Source organism: Bactrocera latifrons, unplaced genomic scaffold (assembly GCF_001853355.1).
Source record: "Bactrocera latifrons isolate USDA-ARS-PBARC rearing strain unplaced genomic scaffold, ASM185335v1 scaffold_249, whole genome shotgun sequence".
In the NCBI taxonomy this organism is placed as follows: domain Eukaryota; kingdom Metazoa; phylum Arthropoda; class Insecta; order Diptera; family Tephritidae; genus Bactrocera; species Bactrocera latifrons.
Genome location: NW_017536063.1, coordinates 302,878 through 322,756, shown reverse-complemented (window position 1 = coordinate 322,756; position 19,879 = coordinate 302,878). Strand labels below are relative to the sequence as shown.

Below are 19,879 nucleotides of genomic sequence, written 5' to 3'. Positions count from 1 at the left end.
ACTTCCTGCTTGGGTGGTAAAGCTCGGATTGGTTGTCACTGAAACCATCTAACGGTAGGCCCAGGAGAACGTGCTGTTTCGAAAGGGACCCCACCCCTTGTGGAGAATGAGAAGGGAAAGAAAGCCTTAGAAACTGTCTATGCGGACAGGGATCACATCACCCTCATCCCGCTCAGCAAGCCTCTATTATTCAGAGCTGCTGGACCTTTGTGACCATATGCGATATAGGAGAGGGCATCATAGACCATAGGTTGCAGTGCAAAACCAATTAATTAATTATTTTTTATGAAGAAGAGTGTTAGACATGTTGGATTCGTTGGGTAGGAGGTTAGAGTCATGAGGGGACTCATTGCAGGCTTCAAATATAACTTTGCACAACTTCTAGTTAGGTGGAGCCTCAGATAGTGCTGTAAAAGTTTACAACAAACCAAGCAAGATAGCGCATTCAAGTCATTTGATGTGAGGACCACGCCCATATATGTAAAACTATGTTCTAGATTTAAAATTTATTTATGATTGCCGCAGAAAATTTAATTAATTTCAAATTTGTTTTATATAAGGACAGACCTTCTCGGAAAAAAAAATCAAGCTAGGATCACAGTAATCATCTCGCAAGGGTATGAAGCAACATTACATAGTTAGTCTTAGAAATCAAAAATGTATGTATGTATATAAAGAATATTTGTAAAAGCAAAATTACCTGCTTTCGCTGCGCTTTATTGAGACGCATGCGCTCCCAGGGTCTGTGTTTGTAGACATTTTGCCAGGTGCGATACGGCGAGCAGGCACCTTCGCCTGTGAACATAAATAATATATATGTATGTATGTAAATAAACACAATTATTTCATCACTGCACATTAATACTCACCAGTTGAACGCCAATTGCCAAAACCACAATCCAAATACCAGGCATCCACGTGCGAGAATATCACATTAAAACCATTATCAATGAGATCGTAATTCTCCTGCCACGTACTGCCACCCCATACTTGCACAGCAACACGGCTGCTTGGAAGACATTTGGTGTTGGTCAGACCACTGGACCACACACTCATCACGCGCGGCTCCACATTATTATTGGCGATTTTCAAGCTGAAAATGACAATGCAAATATGAAAATTTGTAATTATGTAATTATGTAAGCAATAAGTGCACTACTCACCGCGCCATTACATTGAGCATAAAATCGCACCACAATCCACGCAAATCGGTGTCATTGAAGTACTGACCCCAGCATTCCAGATTCACCTCATCGCCGCCGAGATGAAAATAATCCGTTGGACCGGTGGCATTTAATAATTCCTCATATAGGTGTTGCAGCACCAAATACGTATTATTATTTTTAGGATTCAATTGCCCGCATGGCGGTTCGCCGCAGTAGAAACTCCACGGCTGTTGATTTATGCACAAACTCAATTCACCAAGGCCACGTTTTGGTCCCCACTCCCAGCCGTTGCCAGCGTGCGCCGGCGCATCGATCTCCGGCAAGACCTGTATGCCGTGTACGCGCGCAAATGCCGCCACCTCTCGCACATCATCGAATGTGTAGGTTTCATGTTCCGAATAGGCGCCATGTATTGCCATTTCGGGGAAATACTTCGACACATAGGGGAAACTCTGCGAATCGGTTATATGCCAATGGAAGCGATTGAGTTTCGCATGTGACATACCGACGATGGTGCGTTTAATGGCCTCCAACGAGAAGTAGTGACGTGATGTGTCCAACATAAGACCGCGATAACGAAATCTGGGTGTATCTATAATTATTGCCTTCGACAGGATGTGCAACAGATTATCTTCATCGTCGTACCAAATCAATTGCTGCAGTGTGGAGAGGGCGTGGCGTGCGCCGAAGAATGAATTCGCGGTGATATGAATGTTAACGGTGCGACGCTCATCTGTATAAGATATTAAAACGAATAGTTAAGGCTTATTTGTTTAAAATGTATTTTTGTACACTGAACAAGATATATAAGGTTTGTCATGAAGTTTGTAAAATCCCGGAGAAAACGTCAGTGACCCAATAAAATTTATATCTACATTTTCAGCGTGGCTTATTAGTCTATCAGTTTCAACTAACCTAATCTTAACCTATCAGCGTCACGTCAGCTGAGTGGATTGGCCATGACGGTATATTGTTGTTGTTTTAACGGGTTGGTAAGGGTTATCTAAGTTGTCGTTTCAACGGGAACGGCAAAGAGGTGGCCAGTGTCATGCGGAGACTCATTCCGCGCAGAACATATGTTTGATATGTTGGGGTCTATTCTGGACAAGTAGGAGTGCTACAATATCCAGAACGAAGCTGCGCAATGACACTCGCGTTTCTCTCGGCAACTCGGACTGACGGTCTGCCATTTGCATGAAGTTTTGCACAAGTTCTTTTCTTTTCAAGGAACTACTCATATGTCGAACCGCTGATATCGAACTACTATAGCATTTAGCTCTCATACAAATTGGCCGATCAAAATCGGGTTAGGCTTGAAATTCCCGAGTTTAACATACCCAAACATGCATTGTCCTTGGCTGGGTTTAGTTGTTCCAACGCTGGGGTGGTCTAAGTTCTTTAATCAACCTTCGACAACAATTAAAAAGTTGGCCCTGGTATATCAAATAACGTGATTTATCAAGAGAAGGGAAATTCGAGTTACATGTTTGCATACACAAAACTAAGGAAGGTAAATTTGGGGATTATTTCTAAGGCAGCACTTCAAACTCCGAGCAAATTATTTAGATCGAAACGGGACTCGAGACTCAAGTCTAGCAGTAGCAAGTCGAAATCAGAAAACCATAACTTATCCCCTTTGGCTCCCGTTATGTTTATATTTACTACAAATCTACAAATCAGCTGATTACGGGTATACCATGTATCAAGAGAACTACAAGGCGTCCCGCTTTTATTTACTTACGCGCAACGGATAGCTTGTAACTCTCATCGGTGTCCAAACTCAAATTTATTTCACCCGATTTATGCACTTCAACCTGCACGAGCAACGTGTCCACATCACAGTGGCGACGTGTGTTGAAGACATTACTCAAAATAGCCGCCGGTGCCATATTGTCACCCAAAGTGTTGCCCAATGCTCTGCCAATATCGATATGACGACGCTTGTGCCGATGATGAAAGGCACCTGGCGACTCCGAGTCCCCATCACGCGCAGCAGCAGCGCCTGGATGTGCGTGCGTATTGTGATGGCCGGCGTCAACGGTGTCACGTCGTGCGCGACTATTATGATGGGGTTGCTGCTGCTTTTGTTGTTGCTGATTTTGTTGGTGATAGGCAGCATTTTGATCGGAAAGTGGCGACCGGCCACCCGAATTAACATCCGTAGCCGCTGCCCGATCAGCGCCACCAGCACCACCTGCAACACCACCACCGACACTCTCGGTGCTCTCCTCCGCACTCGGTAGCCGTTGTATGCGCCGCAGATCGCTTAGAAAGTAGGCGAATGCTTGCTTGAACTGCGTTTCTACTGCGCTGTGCGGTGTGTCCATGCGCAATTGTACATCTTCCATGGTGAATTTCAACGATACCGAACTGATGGCAGTCTTTATTGTTGGATGTGGCCAAATGTTGACTTCACCACAAGTCATGGCGCATGTCATGAACGGTATACGACGATCAGAGGCTGCGCCGCCGCCATCATTCGTGGGATACGTATGCCGCACACAACGCTCATTTTCGCATTTATAGGTCCAGAGTTTTTCGTCAGGTCTGCGGGGGATGTAATTTAGTGGAACTTTACAATATTTTGTTGTGTAATAATTTCAAATTCAACTTACATTGGCGGTCGTTTATTAACGTCAGCTCGGCGTTTCATTGATTTTTCAACTAAAAACGATTGTGGCTTCATGCCGTCCTGATTCCAGTACAAAACCATCAGTATGAATATCGTTGCCATCAGCAGCAACAACAATACGCGCCGCAATGACACAGTTAAGGCCATTTTAAGGATGTGACGAAACCTGAAAAGAGTAAAAGAGGATGATATTTAGTAGAAAAAAAAAAAAATTTTATAACAAATATTATACATTTTACATATGTTTGGTAATCAGTAATAAAATATTTTTAAAAAACTTACGAACATGGTATGAGATTAAAATTGTTAGATCTTGTTGGAGAGAATCTAAGATTAACAGTCTAAGATCTTACCAACAACGTTGAAATAACGGAAAGATCAGTAAATACCATTTTTAAAGATCAAGAAAAGAAAAGTGAAAGCACGATTGGTTATAAAACTAGAAAATTTTTCCACCAAACAGCGTCACTTTAACGTCTGTGAAACAATGCCTTCCGACTATCATAATGTCATCAAACGCATTATGACTGTTGATGAATCTTGGATATATGCTTACGACCCGGAAAGAGGCGACTAATCGACCGAATTTTGTGACAAAGGTGTGTCGAAGCCGAAAAAACCACCTCAAAGCAGGTCAAAAATCAAAGTTATGTTGACAATTTCTTTCGATTATCGAGGTGTGGTGCACTCCGACCGGCCAAACTATCAACAAGAAATACTATACTATTTGAGTGCTGGTGTCGTTTGCTATTCGTAAAAAAAGTCAGAATGATGGGCCAGCAACTCTTTGAAAAAGTTGACACAAGTCTATTGGGACAAGGGGATTACTTTGAGGCAGACGATATAGATTTTGAAGAATAAATTAAGAATTTTAAAACTATGAACAAAGTCTTACTATTTTTGCCCATAGTAGTATGTATTTTGTGTTCATGTTATAAAAGTATGAGTAACATTAGAGCGCACATTTATATGTACAGTCAGAAAAATAATCATGCAATATATAACTCTTATCGTATCCAAATATGTGTGAATTCAGCTACGTACTTGTCGTTCTATGCATAATTGTATATTATTATCTTCAACCCGACCATTTAGAGCAGTGCAAAATTCAATGGAAATCAAAACTAAAAAACATAGTACTGAAAACAGAAGCTGATATCGCCTTAATTAAGTGGGTGTACGAGGTGTGTTCAAAAAGTAACGCGAATTTTGAATTTTCACGTATACGGTACTCTCACTTATGCCGACAAGCTCGCTCATTTTGAATGTTCGTTTAATTGTTGACAGCTGCTTTGCTTGCACGTGTTTTGGATCGTCTCGATTTTTACCTATTCAAAAAAGTGGATCAAGGAACCAGTATCAAATTTTGTGTGAAAAACGGAATTAAATGCGCGGATGCATTCCGAATGTTGACTGTGGCATACGGAGAAGCTACCTTGGACCGAAGCAACGTTTAGCGGTGGTAGAAAATGTTCTCAGAAGGCCGAGAAGATGTGACAAAAATTGGCTTTTGCACCACGATAACGCCCCTGCTCACACATCGTTGCTTGTGCGCGACTTTTTGGCCAAAAACAACACACTAATGATGCCGCAGCCACCGTATTTCCCAGATCTGGCCCCCTGTGACTTTTTCTTGTTCCCTAAACAGAAGAGGCCCATGAAAGGACGACGTTACGCTTCTCTTGACGAGATAAAGACGGCATCGAGGAGCTGAAGAAGATAAAAAAAATGATTTTTTGAAGTGCTTCGAAGATTGGAAAAACCGTTGGCACAAGTGTGTAATATCTCATGGGGATTACTTTGAAGGGGACAAAATAGATATTCATGAATAAATAAATAATTTTTGAAAAAACACAAAATTCGTGATACTTTTTGAACACACCTCGTATTTTCACATTTTGTTATTATTTATAGACTTAAAATACATATGTATGTATATATTATATGTATATTTGAAAGCTACTGTTGGAACAGAGTGGTAGATTGGCATTTATTTATTGATTTAGTGCACTTTTTTAATTTTAAAAAATATATATTACTCAACAGATGGCGGTGTTAGCGATAATTGAAAAAGGGTCGCCCATTTTGGAAAACCTCATTCATATTGATCTTATTTGAGGTGTATAAAAAGAAATAGACAGCTCTATAACTTGAACTAACTTAACTTGATTTGGAAGAATAAATAAAGAATTTTCAAAATAAATTCAATGTCACCGAACATTTTATACTTTCGCATGATAAAGTGATAATCGATTTCACCCATATTTGGTACATGTCATCACGGTGTTAAGAAAATATTATATACCGAATTTCATTGAAATCGGTTGAGTACTTCCTGAGATATGGTTTTTGGTCCATAAGTGGGCGACGCCACGCCCATTTTCAATTTAAAAAAAAAAAACTGGATGCAGCTCCTTCTAACCTTTCTTCCGTAAAATTTAGTGTTTCTGACGTTTTATGCTGTCATCATGATACAATCACAATTTTTAAGTATTCTCATATTCGACAAATGTATTTTGCATATTTGTAGACTTTCCTAGAGGTATGACTGTCAAAATCAGCTGTGGAGATAAATCGTTTGACATTTATGTTCATAATCCTTGACAATTTCCTAATCAGATATTTACACCGGAAAAACATTTAAAAATCATGGATACTTATATCTGAACCTCGCATTCTGTGCGGAAATGTACTAAAGAGACTCTAAACGTGCTCTTGTAACCGAAAAAAATTACTGCCTCATGTAAAGAGAAAACAAATTGGACCATATTTTAATAAAAAAAAAATGAGGATGCATTCAATGCCTTAAAAGTTGAGCGCCGTTTTGGTCCTCCACATCAACATCAATGGTCCAAGTTTTACAGGATTCCCGAAACACGGTGCAATGAGTCTTAAAAATCTTTAGGTTTCTCAAAACACTTAAAGAACGTATTCGTGAAAGAAACACGTGTCAAACCATCATTTCCACTAGAGGTCTGTGCTGATAAAAATTAAAATAATTATTTTCGTATCATCGTTTGAAAAGTAAAGAAAAAGTTGTCTCAATTGTTTATTAAAACGAAATGAAACTTCCAGAAAAAATAAGCGACACTTGTTTTAATCCATCACCCACAAACGTTTCAATCAACGATGTATTTTCCTATAACAAAACATATACAAACTCAAGGAAGCACTTCCCATGGGTAAGCGACAGATGTTGTAAACAATCGGCCTTCAAGGTTCTCCTTGCGGACGTACATTTGTTACAGAAATAATTAAAATGGCGGCATGTGAGCAAGAACAAGGCGACACTAATTACAAGCGGTCTGAACTACATCAAATATGAATATAGTTGGGAATTAAGTACATAAAATACATGTATTAACGTAAGTAAATTTCTTGGGAAAATAAATTATACTTAAACTGGCGGCTATACTACTTAAAGTTATTATTAGATATATGTTTGATCAATTGGCTCAATTCAAAATATATGCACAGCACAACTATGACCTTGGTCTTGATTTCATGCAATGAACTAAATTACGTGTCTCTGATCTGGCGGTTAAGCCCTTGCTATGTTGTGCTGAAAATCATTTAACAATTGTGTCAATATGTATATTTATAAAAAAAAATATATGATTATTTATCTTGCCCATATGTTTTTAATATGTATTTATATTGGAGGATTGATTCATGTGTAGAAGTTCACGCAAGTGAGGAAAGTTCTCTGAGCGTTTTTTACTTGTGAGTGGCCAGAAGCGATTCTTTTACATATGACTCAAGCAGCTCACGACTTCCGGTCCTTGACCAAGTATTCTCTGGGTAGCCTAAGAACATCCGTTTGWAGACGAGCTAAAGTGAGAAGGTGAAACATTCAATGCATAGGGTTGTGCGCTGGGTTTGGGACCCGCCACGTAAAAAAAACCAACCCAATGAAAACGCAACAACAGCCTCGGATGAGAGACCCCACTTTTGATAACGACCATGGCAAACGAAATAAGGACTACGAATTGAGGGCATGCACCTGGAATGTCCGGTCCCTTAATTGGGAAGGTGCCGCTGCCCAGCTGGTTGATGTCCTCGTGAGAGTACAGTTTGACATAACCGCCCTCTAAGAGACAAGGACAGAGACGAGTAGGTCCTTGCGGCATTTACTACAGTGGCCATATAAAGGAGCGCAAGTTTGGTGTGGGATTCGTGGTGGGAGAGAGACTCCGTCGCCGAGTACTATCATTCACACCGGTGAATGAACGTCTAGCCACAATCCGCATCAAAGGGAGGTTCTTCAACATATCGCTGATTTGCGCCCACGCCCCGACGGAAGAGAAGGACGATGTGACCAATGACCAAAGATGAATTTTATGAGTACTTGGAAAGCACTTATGAGAGCTGCCCCCGCCACGATGTCAAAATCGTGCTTGGCGACTTTAACGTCAGGGTGGGCAAAGAAGGTATCTTTGGCACTACGGTCGGTAAATTCAGCCTCCACAAGGAAACATCCCCAAATGGGTTGAGGCTGATCGACTTCACCGGGGCCCGAAATATGGTTATCCGTAGTACTAGATTCCAACATAAGAAGATTCATCAAGCTACCTGGCTGTCTCCGGATCGAAAAACCATCAACCAGATCGATCATGTTGTGATAGACTCAAGACACGTCTCCAGTGTTTAGATGTGCGTGCACTGTGAGGTCCTAACATCGACTCGGACCACTATCTTGTTGCAGCGAAGATTCGCACGCGCCTCTATGCAGCAAAAACGCACGCCATCAAACGCAAGGAAGGTTCGACGTCGAGAAGCTGCAATAACAACAGACAGCCGAAHGATTTTCTACTCGGCTTGCACTCCTGCTCTCTGAGAGCACTCGTYAACAACTCGGTATAWGGGAACTGTGGGACGGCATTTCAAACTCCTTACGTACAGCTGCAACCGAAAYCATTGGTTTTCGGAAAGTWCAAAAGAACAGCTGGTACGACGAGGAGTGCCGTGTCGCAGCGGARAGAAAACAGGCTGYMTAYMTCGCAACGTTACGATCGACCACAACACGTGCGGGATGGGATAGATACCGAGAGTTAAGGAGGGAAACGAGACGCATTTGCAGACAGAAAAAGAAAGAGGCCGAAATGCGTGAGTACGAAGAGCTTGATAAGCTGGCCGACAGGGGTAATGCTCGAAAATTCTACGAAAAAATGCGGCGACTTACAGAAGGAACCTCCAAAGGTGATTTAGTCACCGATGCCCAGAGCATACTTAAATTATGGAGGGAACACTTCTCCAGCCTGCTGAATGGAAGTGAACGCACAACCCCAGGAGAAGGCGAACCCGATGCCCCAATCGACGACGATGGAGCAGACGTTCCATTGCCCGACCAGGAAGAAGTTCGAATAGCAAATACCCGCCTGAAGAACAACAAAGCGGCGGGGGATGATATTGATATCATCGGCCTCAACACCCGCGCCGTTAGTTCTGCTTTCTCCAGACTGCGTAAACACCACCAACAATGTCAGCCTAGAAATCCAACGCAGGATAACTCTTGCCAAAAGATGCTACTTCGGACTGAGTAGGCAATTGAGAAGCAAAGTCCTCTCTCGACAAACAAAAACCAAACTCTATAAGTCACTCATAATCATGGTGCAGAGGCTTGGACGATGTCAACAACGGATGAGTCGACGTTGTGAGTTTTCGAGAGAAAAGTTCTGCGAAAGATTTATGGCCTTTTGCGCGTTGGCCACGACGAATATTGCATCCGATGGAACGATGAGCTGTACGAGATATACGACGACATTGACATAGTTCAGCGAATTAAAAGACAGCGGCTACGCTGGCCAGGTCATGTTGTCCGGATGGACGAAAACACTTCCGCTCTGAAAGAATCCGACGCAGTACCCGCCGGGGAAAGCAGAGGAAGAGGAAGACCTCCACTCCGTTGGAAGGACCAAGTGGAGAAGGACCTGTCTTCACTTGGAATATCTAATTGGCGCCACGTAGCGAAAAGAAGAAACGACTGGCGCGCGGTTGTAAACTCGGCTATAATCGCGTAAGCGGTGACTACGCCAATCAAGAAGAATATATGTTTTATAAAACCAAATATTTAAAAAAAAACAAAAACTATTTGAAAATTTTGGTTTGAGTTATAAAAAAAATCAATAAACATAAAGCAGCGAATAGAAAGCGAATTAAATGCACATCTGTTTGGCTCTCTCTTTGTTTATTAACTACTACTCGTTTTAAAACCGGAACAGTCTTAAACTCTCTATGTCAGGTTAGAAGAACAACGGTTGTCAGAGGAAGGAATAAATTTTAAACAAGTAGCGTTGAGGTCTCACATATAGTTGTATATACAAGGTGCGTTCCAAAGTAAACAGCACTTTCTGAATCTAGCGCCGCCTGGTGGCGCCATCTATATGTCGACTGGTGCGTTAGAATCTGCCATCTTTGTAGATTGTCCAGTGACATTTTCATGACATTTCATTGATTGGAAGTGAAGTTATTGCGTTTAAGTGTCAGTATGTTTGTGCTATCGGTGCGAAAATGAGTTTCGAACAAAGAGCCAACATTAAGTTTTGTTTTAAAATTGGTAAAACTTTTACCGAAACGTTTCACGAGTGGTTTGAACGTTTTCAAAGTGATCGTAAGGACATAAATGACGATCAACATGTGAGCCAATCAAAGGGTGCGGCATACTGGCGGCCATACCGGCCAACGAGCTAAAACTCTCGTTGGACATGCTTTTGGACCGTGCAAGAAGCTGTATTGAAGCAGAAGGAGATTATTTTGAATGAAATAAATAGTTTTTGCCGAAAAAACCAAGCAGTTTTTTTTTAAGTCCTGTTTACTTTGGAATGCTGTAATATCAGCCAAATGCAATAATACGTCACATCCTCAAGACTCATTGAATGCAGTTCCGATGGTTAGAATGTGTATCGGTTCATTATTCGTGCCAGGCCAATGCTTGTTAATTTGTTCGGCGACCATCTTTCAATGAAAAGAAAAACATAGAAGAATCTACTAGGGGAGAGTTTCATGAGTATGTCTCTTCCACTTGTCAGAGCCATATCACTACATATACATATGTATGTATGTATATAGATGCAATCATCCCGAGAAACTCCAAGACTATCCCAGCCAATTTCGACAAAAATACCAACTGAATTCAGAATCTGAATGTGACGTCATAATAGCTATCAACAAATATTTATGTTTTTGACAGCAGTAACTCACGCTAATAGTAGAACAACCTCCTTAATGGCTGGCATTATTCTTAAGTACTCAAATGAACTGCAACTTAAGTATAAGTATATAAGTATTACATTGCATAACCGACCATGTTTGAACCATACGGAAAATGGTCCTATCCAATAATCCTATTTTTAAAGTCGTGCCGAGCCCATTTGTCGATTGCAAATGGTATAAGGCTGGTAAAAGAACCAATTAAGTAAACTGCACTACTTACGTTGGTACTCAGTGGAGATCAGGAATCATATAATGCTAAATGCAAGATCACCAGCAACAAATTATTTACAATTCACAGTTATAAAATAAACATTGAATGCTATAATAGGTCCCCGGGTGCAAATATTCATATAAGCCGAGGAAAATTTTAACTTACGCTTCATAGAGACATTTCTTATAACATATATATTTATACATATGTAATAAAGGACGCACTCGCAATTCAAATGGATATCTCAAATAGTGTTTGAGCTACAGCCATTTAAAAGGCAGCCGCTCAGTTCAATCAGCTACATAAGTTAGTCTCTAAATGCGTTTTTATTTTCCAAAACAGCATTTTTCAAATTTGCTTGGGTGATCACTGGGAAACAAATGATTAGATCACGATTTTTTTTTTTTTCAATATACATGCTGTATACTGTATATAGTTCTTTATATAATGACTTACCAAATCTAATCTGAACAAAAATCGGATTTTGCCAAGTCAATAACGACCAAAATGTTGGGTAAAATTCAACTTTTTAAAAACGTCGCTATTTTGACAACTTTTGTTTGTTATCATAGGCAATGTAGCTACGGAGAATACCTTTTAGTTTAATGTGAATTTTTTATTTTTAGGATTCATTTAATGATGAGCGTTTTTAGCGCCATCGGAAATCTAATATAACAAAAAAAATATGTTTTTTTTTTTTTTAATTTACTGTGTATTCTTGAACCAAAAAGCCAGAAGTTAGGCTTCGAATTGCTTCCGCATTCACCGTATTCTCCAGATCTGGCACCCAGCGACGACTACATATTGCCTGTTCCCAGATCTCAAAAGAATTCTCCAATTCGTCCAAAGAAGAGGTGATCGCCGAAACTGAGGCCTGTTTTGAAGCAAAGGACAAATCGTACTACGAAAATGGTAGCGAAAAGTTGGAGGGTGGCTATAATCAGTATATCGCCCTTGAAGGGGGGAATAATTAACTTCTACTTTGCCTGAGGTACTGTTATGAAACACACACACCTGAAGCCTTTGCAGCACACTAAGAACTCTGGCTTATGGACACTAATATGTACATATATGAGTTCATATATTTCGAGATGTAGAGAGCATAAGAGTATGAGAATTTTAATTAATTGACGCTTAATGAACTTTTGACACATATTTAATCCATAACATATAATTAGCATATATACATACATACCTACATACATAAGCATATACACTATGTCTTACCTTATATTAAAATTATACATATTTTCCACCAAAATTTTAATTTAATATTACTAATATATATATTTTTTTTATATATTTAAAAATAATTTGTGTGTGTATAAAAATTAGTTTCAATAGTGAGAAGTACTGCTTATATTGTTATTAATAATATGATTGTTATTATTGTTTTTGCTTCTTAGTTGCACGCTCGTTTACTGCTGTCAGCGTCTCTATAAATGATTTAAGCGCAATTTAAGGCTTTCGTTTCGCACATGATTTGGCATTATTAACACACTTTTAGTTTCACACTTTTTCGCTCCACAAAGCAGCTTCAGCTTCCTTTCATCACAACAACAAAGGCCTTAAAAAATATCAGACGATTCTGGCGTTACGTTTGTCTGTCACACACGCACACACACACACACTAGCAAAAGGGAAAGCAGCTGCAACATTTCACTCTGCTGCTCCTGTTGCCACACTAGCGCCCGCCGCACTCAACCAAACACTTTGTAACAGTAAAAACTAGGAGACTAGTGAAAAAAAGCAACACTTCACTAGTGGCCCCTTCAGTCCAAACAGCAACGCACGAGGAATTTTCGTCCTTTTTAACAACAAATGCGTGTTTTCACTAACATCAACAGCGCGTCTGCGGCACACATACATACATACGTATGTATAATAACGGTGGAAATGTTTAAATGTAGTGTGCTTCGTTTCGAGTTTCGAGTCCTTGCCGCTGGTTGTGGTGCTAGCGAGTGCGCGCCTTATTTAACTTTGAGCACAACATCGACCCAACGATGAAGCGATGCCAGCCAGTGCTTGTCAGACATCGCGTGCAACAAAATTACCAGCACAGCAAAACACCAAAAAACCGCACACAAGCACACAGGCACAAAGCGGGACAATAAAACCATAAAAACACAGCGAAAAAACGACGGAAAAAACACACAAAAAAGCGAAAATTCTTGTGTTTTGCCTACAAGTGTATGCGAGTCAAAAGGCCAAATAGGATAGGTGAGTGTGTGTTGGTGTGTATTTAAGTATTTATACATTGTGTGTGTGTGTGCTTTTAAGTAAAAGGCGTAGCACCAAAACACAAGCAATAAACAAAGCTCCCAGTCACAATTGAAAGTTTTCGAGTGAGGCGCAAAGCGTGGAACGCTGCAAAACCCCGGTAACAGGCTAGCAGCGACGGCATACGAGCCGATGTCGTAATGCGAGAAGACAGCAGTAAGCGAATATAAGAATGTTGACCTCTGTGATTTGTACGTACTAGACCAGCTATAATGGTCTACCTTTGGGTGTTGCCAAGCCACTAAACTCATTTAGGAGATAAGCCTTTCACCAGTACATTCTAATATGTCTGTTTGTATGCGTGTATTTAAAACAAAATTTTAAGCGCACAAATCGGCTGCAGATTGACATAATTCAAAGGCATATTTTTATATCCCAAGCGCGTGAAATTATTATAATAATTATTTATCTTTATTAGCAGAAAATTGCATTACAATTAAAAATTGCAAAAAAGTATAAAAAAAGAAAAACATTCACTTCGCCTGTACTGAAGTTATAATACCCTCTGCAGCTGCAATTCTTTTAGAGTTAAGGAGTATAAAAAGATCTTTATCTTGATTTTTATCGATCAGTTTGTATGGCATCTATATGCTATTGTGGTCCGATCTGAACAATTTCTTCACAGATTGTAAGGTTACCTTGTACAATAATCCACGCCAAATTTCTTATTAATATATCATCAAATGAAAAAGTTTTCCATGCAAACACTTGATTTTGATTGGTCTGTTTATATATCAGCTATATGTTATAGTGGTCTGATCTGAACTTTATGTTCGCAAATTGTAGCACTGCCTTCTACAATACTCTTGGATAAATTTGGTAAAGATGTCTTGACAAATAAAAAAGTTTTCCATACAAGAACTTTTTCCGATCAGTTTGTATGACAGCTTTATGCTATAGTGGCCCGTTACCGAAAATTCCAACAATGTTATTCCATAACATTTTCGGAACAAAAAGGGCATGTTCAAAATTTTAGATCGATATCTCGAAACCTGAGGGAACAACAAGACTATAAAATATGGTAGGTATCTATATAAATATAAACATATTGCCAGCACGAGATATAGAGATATATATTTTTATGCGTGCTAAATAGCACGCTAAGAACGCTCTTCACAACGTTATAAGTCCATTCATTTATACACTATTATAAAATATATTTCTGCTTAGTAATAATTTGATAAAGAAGCTTATAAGACATAAATGCTAAGCTAACATACAAATAACACACTGCAGACGGCATCGGCAATAAAAGCGTGTAATAAAAAACAACGCACAAGTCTAACTGTTGTCTTCCTTAATCTACGCTTATCGCGCCGACTAGATAGTCAGTATTACCAACTAATATTCTTAAGAGTTTAACAATAACATTTATGATGTTCACAAACAAACAACTTTTAAGTTTGAGTTCTAGGAAATTGTGTCGAGAAGTAAACAAGATGAATTTCTAGAAGACATAAAGAAGGTTGGACACATTGTGGCAAGCAGAATGATTAAACCCCGAAGACTATTTTATTAATTCTACTATTTCTGGATCTCTCCAGCAACAAAAAAAACTATAAGATGCTAGGCTGCTATCAGGGCTTTTCCAAAAAATTTCGCAGAAGTGTTGACAATAACAATATTTTGAGAACCATTCGTGGATTAAAAGTTCTTTGTAAAGTTTATCTGCCTCCGAAAATTTCGAGTTCAAAAAAATAATATTGCTTTCAAGTAAACTACTGTATTTCTAAGCGATCTTGAGAATCGATATATTTTATAACATTTTGTCATCTCAAATACTATGTCATATTTAGGTTTACACGCTGTTTTAATGATTTGCTTTCTTATTTGCATATTCGAGATAATAAACAGTAAATTTAAAACCAACATTGTGCAACAACAACATAACAGTCGCCAATATATTGCTGCTCCATATAAAATTTTCGGGATCCCGAGATGTTTTTCAGACATATTACAATAATATGCTTGGTGTGAAAACCAATAACAACTACAAAAATCAAAGAGACAGCGAGAGTTTTTCAGTTAAAACAAACATTATTACGAGAAATACGATCTAGTATAGTTGTTTTCGTAAGGCAAAGAGAGTCCGGGTCGATCTGTTCAGTAACACGATGTATAAGCAACCCCTGCGAAAAGTAAATAACACTCAAGAAAATAATGAATTGCTGTACAGCCCTTTCAGACCTAGGGATATTTTTCTTAATAATTTCGCATTAGACGTTGGAATACATTTTTTTTTTTTTGGAAATACATGCCAAAATTAACTTGAAAAAAAAAAATTGACTCGGCCGATAGCCCATGATGCTAGTGCTGCGTATTTTCTTAGTTTGTATAATAATTGTATTATTATGTAAGCTTTTATAAAATAAAAAAAAATAAAAAAATAAAACTTGAAAAACGCTTTCGAAGTGTCCGTTTATAAAAACAGGACATCGCGCATTTGTGGTATCTAGGTTATAAGCAGTAAAATATTCCCTCAAAAATAATACAGGATCATTTTTAAAATTTTTTATTTAACTAAAAAATTTTCTAATACTTCACTATTTTTAAAAGTCATTTTAACTTTAATTGTTTGAATAAAAGAAAAGAAAGTTAGGTTACTAAGAAATAGAAAGCAATTGTGTATACTTTAGTCAGTTACGTGTATGGTACTTTTCAAAACAGTCCTTATTTTTTGCCAGACAAAGGGTAACCTTACATTTTTGGCATCTTCCTCTCGATCGACTTCCGCAATTATTGCGACAAACCCTCGGCGGATCATCTAAAATTGAAGGCCAGTGGTCATAGCGATCATAACGTATGTCATCAGGTGCATCATGAGGTCGATGTTTTGTTCTTTAAAAGTCTTCAGGCAATTTAAAGGGTTCAACCTGATCAGGAGGTTCGAAGTAAGCTGCTAGTACAGTGCCAAGCTCAATTTTGAATGTTAGAAAATTTTAAGGTTAGAAATGATAGATTGACAGTCTATTTCTTTGTCTTCATTTTAATTCTGTACTATTCGAGCATTTGATCACACAAATCAAACCCTCCCATAAACATGTTATAGTTTTCAATTACTGAAGGTATTTCAAGGGGTAACCGGCGTTTCAGATTTCTATTCCACCTCTCAACTTCACCAACGGGGCCTTTCCACATTCACTTGAAGCAACTATAACCGCTTTTGTATCCTTCCATTTCACAAAGAGCTACGTTATTATTATTTATAAACTGGCATATATCACCTCGATTCATATATTTATCCAGAGGGAATTTAACACATTTAGGTATCCTGTTTGCCATCATTGTACCTGTTGCAGGATAATCCATTTGGTATTGTAGTAAAAAACCTGTCGAAATATATTTGGCTGCCTTTCGGTAAGTTTTTTATTAGTCGCATAACTATAGATGGCCCATGTCCGAGACCGCAGTCTTCAAATGTCCCTGCCCCTTGGAAGACTTCAAAATCTACTACAATGCCTGTAGAAGTTCCGCATACAAGATTTTTTAATCCAATAGGCCAGGGTTTCGATCTGATTACTTGCCGAGCAGGGCAACTTCCACTGAATGGTATCATTTGCTCGTCAATCGAGTAGTTTGTGATATCAGTTGCCAATTCATTGCAGCGCTCCCTAATCATGTCTATGATGGGTTGAACTCGCCAAAATTTGTTAGTGGAATCTGGAACAGGAAAGTCAGCCAAGTGTTTATCTGTCCGTAGTTGGAGAAATTTGTCTCGAGACATTGAATTAAATATGGCAGGAGTTTTGCATTCATTTAACCTATACATTCTTATAGAAGGGTAGCCAAGGCAGCCGATTATGAGTGCACACCCGTAAAATCGTTTTATATCGGCTGTTACATAACGCGCCTCTTGACCACGATTAGCCAAGACATACTTTTTGGTAAATTTCACCACATTCTCATAGTGGTATTCTGGAAAATAATTATTTAAGTACTCTAAAGGTATCTTCATCCTTATTTGATTTTGGCAACCATAACTTATAGGAAGCTGTGTGTTCGGAATGGGTGCATTTTTTCAAATGTCTCTCCTGGGGTGGGATTTAGGTATAGCGTTCGATGACGGTTGTATGACCGCTGGGCCCGCGGATTTTGATTGTTGAGCTTCTGGATCCCCTTCATCGTCATCTGTACTTTTATCGCTTTCTTCTCCACCAGCGTTTAGGTTAAACGTAGTCCAAGTTTCATCTACATTATCATCATCATTACTGAAGTCTATATCAGATTGATCTAAAATGTCTAGGACTGCTTCAACGTCATCGCTGTTGCCCAAATCGAAAAATCTTCCTAGAAATTGGGAAGATAACACATTTGTGAGCATGCAATGAAACTGTACTCTGTGCCTGAATAACACAATTGTGATATCTGCATTTTACTGCCCTCCAATTAATAATAAGTATCAACAAATTAATTTAAATTAACGTTTAAATTAAACGTTTTGCATTTCCTTAAACCTGTACCCGTTCTCGGGGGACCACGGAAAAAAGGTGTCTGAACGTAAAGAAGAATTACTATTAGACAAAAATACAAGTAATGAAAAAATCGATTTTTAGCAAAATGTTAGCTTCCCAAAGAGACCGTTTTTTACGAAAAAATATTCAGTTTAAAAATCGAAATTATTATCAAAAGATGTATACTTTCGATGAACGCCTGACATATACATACATATATTTTAGTAAGGTGATCTGTCCAGTCGAAATCTGAAATCTGCTTTTGGAGCAGACTAAATTAAAACCACACCATCACCCATCTTGAGACCCATCATTCATTATTGGATAATATTCGACCGAATACACCTCGTTCAGTGCGTAGTAAAGAAGCTGAGAGAGTTCACGAAGCCATCGAAGAGTTGATTAGGCGCCGTTTACAGCAACTCGGATTGACGTATGGAACGACTTGGTGCATTTTACGTCGAGATTTTTAATTTAAGCGTACTACATCAAGTTTGTGCAGAGCTGAAGACGATCGTTCTTCCCAAGCGACATTTCTTCGACCTATGGGAAAAGATCCAAAAAGATCCGACAAAAATAACCTTAAGAGATACAAGAGCGCCATGGTTTGGTGTGGTTTGGTATGGTGAGAAAGTAACCATTAATGGTGACCGTCATCGCGCTGTGATAACCGATTTTTTGATGTTTGAAATTGAAGCTTGTGATCTCGGCGCTATTTGGTCACGAAAAAACGGAGCCACTTCCCACATATTGCATCATTGGATTTATTGAAAGAACACTTCAGTGATCCTCTGAATTAATGCTTCATTACCTTGCGAAAATTTAAGATTTTTATTAAATATTTTAAAAGAATTTCATTCCTTCGATCCATTACCTTTAATATTTACTAGAGACCAAATAGTATATAAAACTTTTTTTTAACGTTAAGGACACGAAATGCCCTTGTTTATATTTCAAGTGAACCAAAATTCTGACAGCAAATCTTATGGCCAAATAGATGTATAATATAGTTTGTGTGTGCACATGTCACAAACATGAAAATCAAATACCTTAGCAAGTAGTTAAATTGATGAGGAAAAACAATGGCAAATTGTGCTTGACGAAACTCTTTAACGGCTGCTTTGTGTGCCAACAAAAGAGAGCAGCTTAGCGTGTTTCTCTTTTGTTAGCCCAATTCGTACTAGCAAATAATCTGTCTGCTGTTACGGTACTTCCGAACCTACACTAAAATAAGGTACTGTTATGCGGCAACAACAATAACAACAACAACAAGCAAAAGCCGACACAGCAGTTTGTAAAAGCCGCAAGCGCCGGCGAGAGTGATTCGATTCGATACAGTTAAGTGTACGTAGTAGCCGATTGTTATCTGCAAGAGTTGCGTGTCCTTTGCGAATGAGCCGATTGCCGATGGGAAGGTCGTTGGGTGGCGGCCGGAAATGGGTGCTCTATGCATTTATGTTGTGTGCATATATTTTCAATGTAGTCGTGTTAGTAGAGCATATTTGCAAGCTTATGTGACCGAGTGTATGCGTGTGTTTGTGTGAGTGTATGTTGGGGTCTCTAGTATGCGCTGAAGGAATGTTTTTGTCTTTTCAGTATCGAAAAGCGTGGATCGTTCGCAATAATATTGTTGGCGGTCGGCAGTTTTCAGTCGAACAAATGGTGGCCAAGTGTCAAGTTGTACGAATTGATTTCGATAGGCTTCAATGTTCGTGCGATTGAACTCTTTGTTATGACTGTGCGTGTTAATGCGAACGCTTTAAGTTACAGTGAGAAAAATTTTTGGGTGATTCACAAAGTCGTTTGCAAATAAATCTAACGGTGTGTGTGAACAATTTTTTTAATTGTAATGAAATTTAAAAAAAATGTATGTTAAAGAGAAAATAAAAATTATAAAGTGAAAAAAATATTGAAAAAAATTTAAAAA

The 19,879-nt window shown here is 38.8% G+C and overlaps 1 protein-coding gene across 2 annotated transcripts in view; it reads right to left on the bottom strand.

Annotated features, from left to right (window-relative positions):
• The window catches only part of LOC108969334 (probable beta-hexosaminidase fdl), a 54,858-nt gene that overhangs the window by 1,397 nt on the left and 33,582 nt on the right, over positions 1-19,879 (bottom strand). For both annotated transcript variants that reach the window (XM_018933978.1, XM_018933977.1), the window contains exons 2-6: positions 3,782-3,964; positions 2,908-3,713; positions 1,164-1,899; positions 870-1,093; positions 701-795 (exon numbers count right to left, since the gene is read on the bottom strand). In XM_018933978.1, coding sequence (XP_018789523.1) covers positions 701-795; positions 870-1,093; positions 1,164-1,899; positions 2,908-3,713; positions 3,782-3,945 — 2,025 coding nt within the window. In that variant the 5' untranslated portion in view covers positions 3,946-3,964. The remainder of the gene's footprint in view (positions 1-700; positions 796-869; positions 1,094-1,163; positions 1,900-2,907; positions 3,714-3,781; positions 3,965-19,879) is intronic.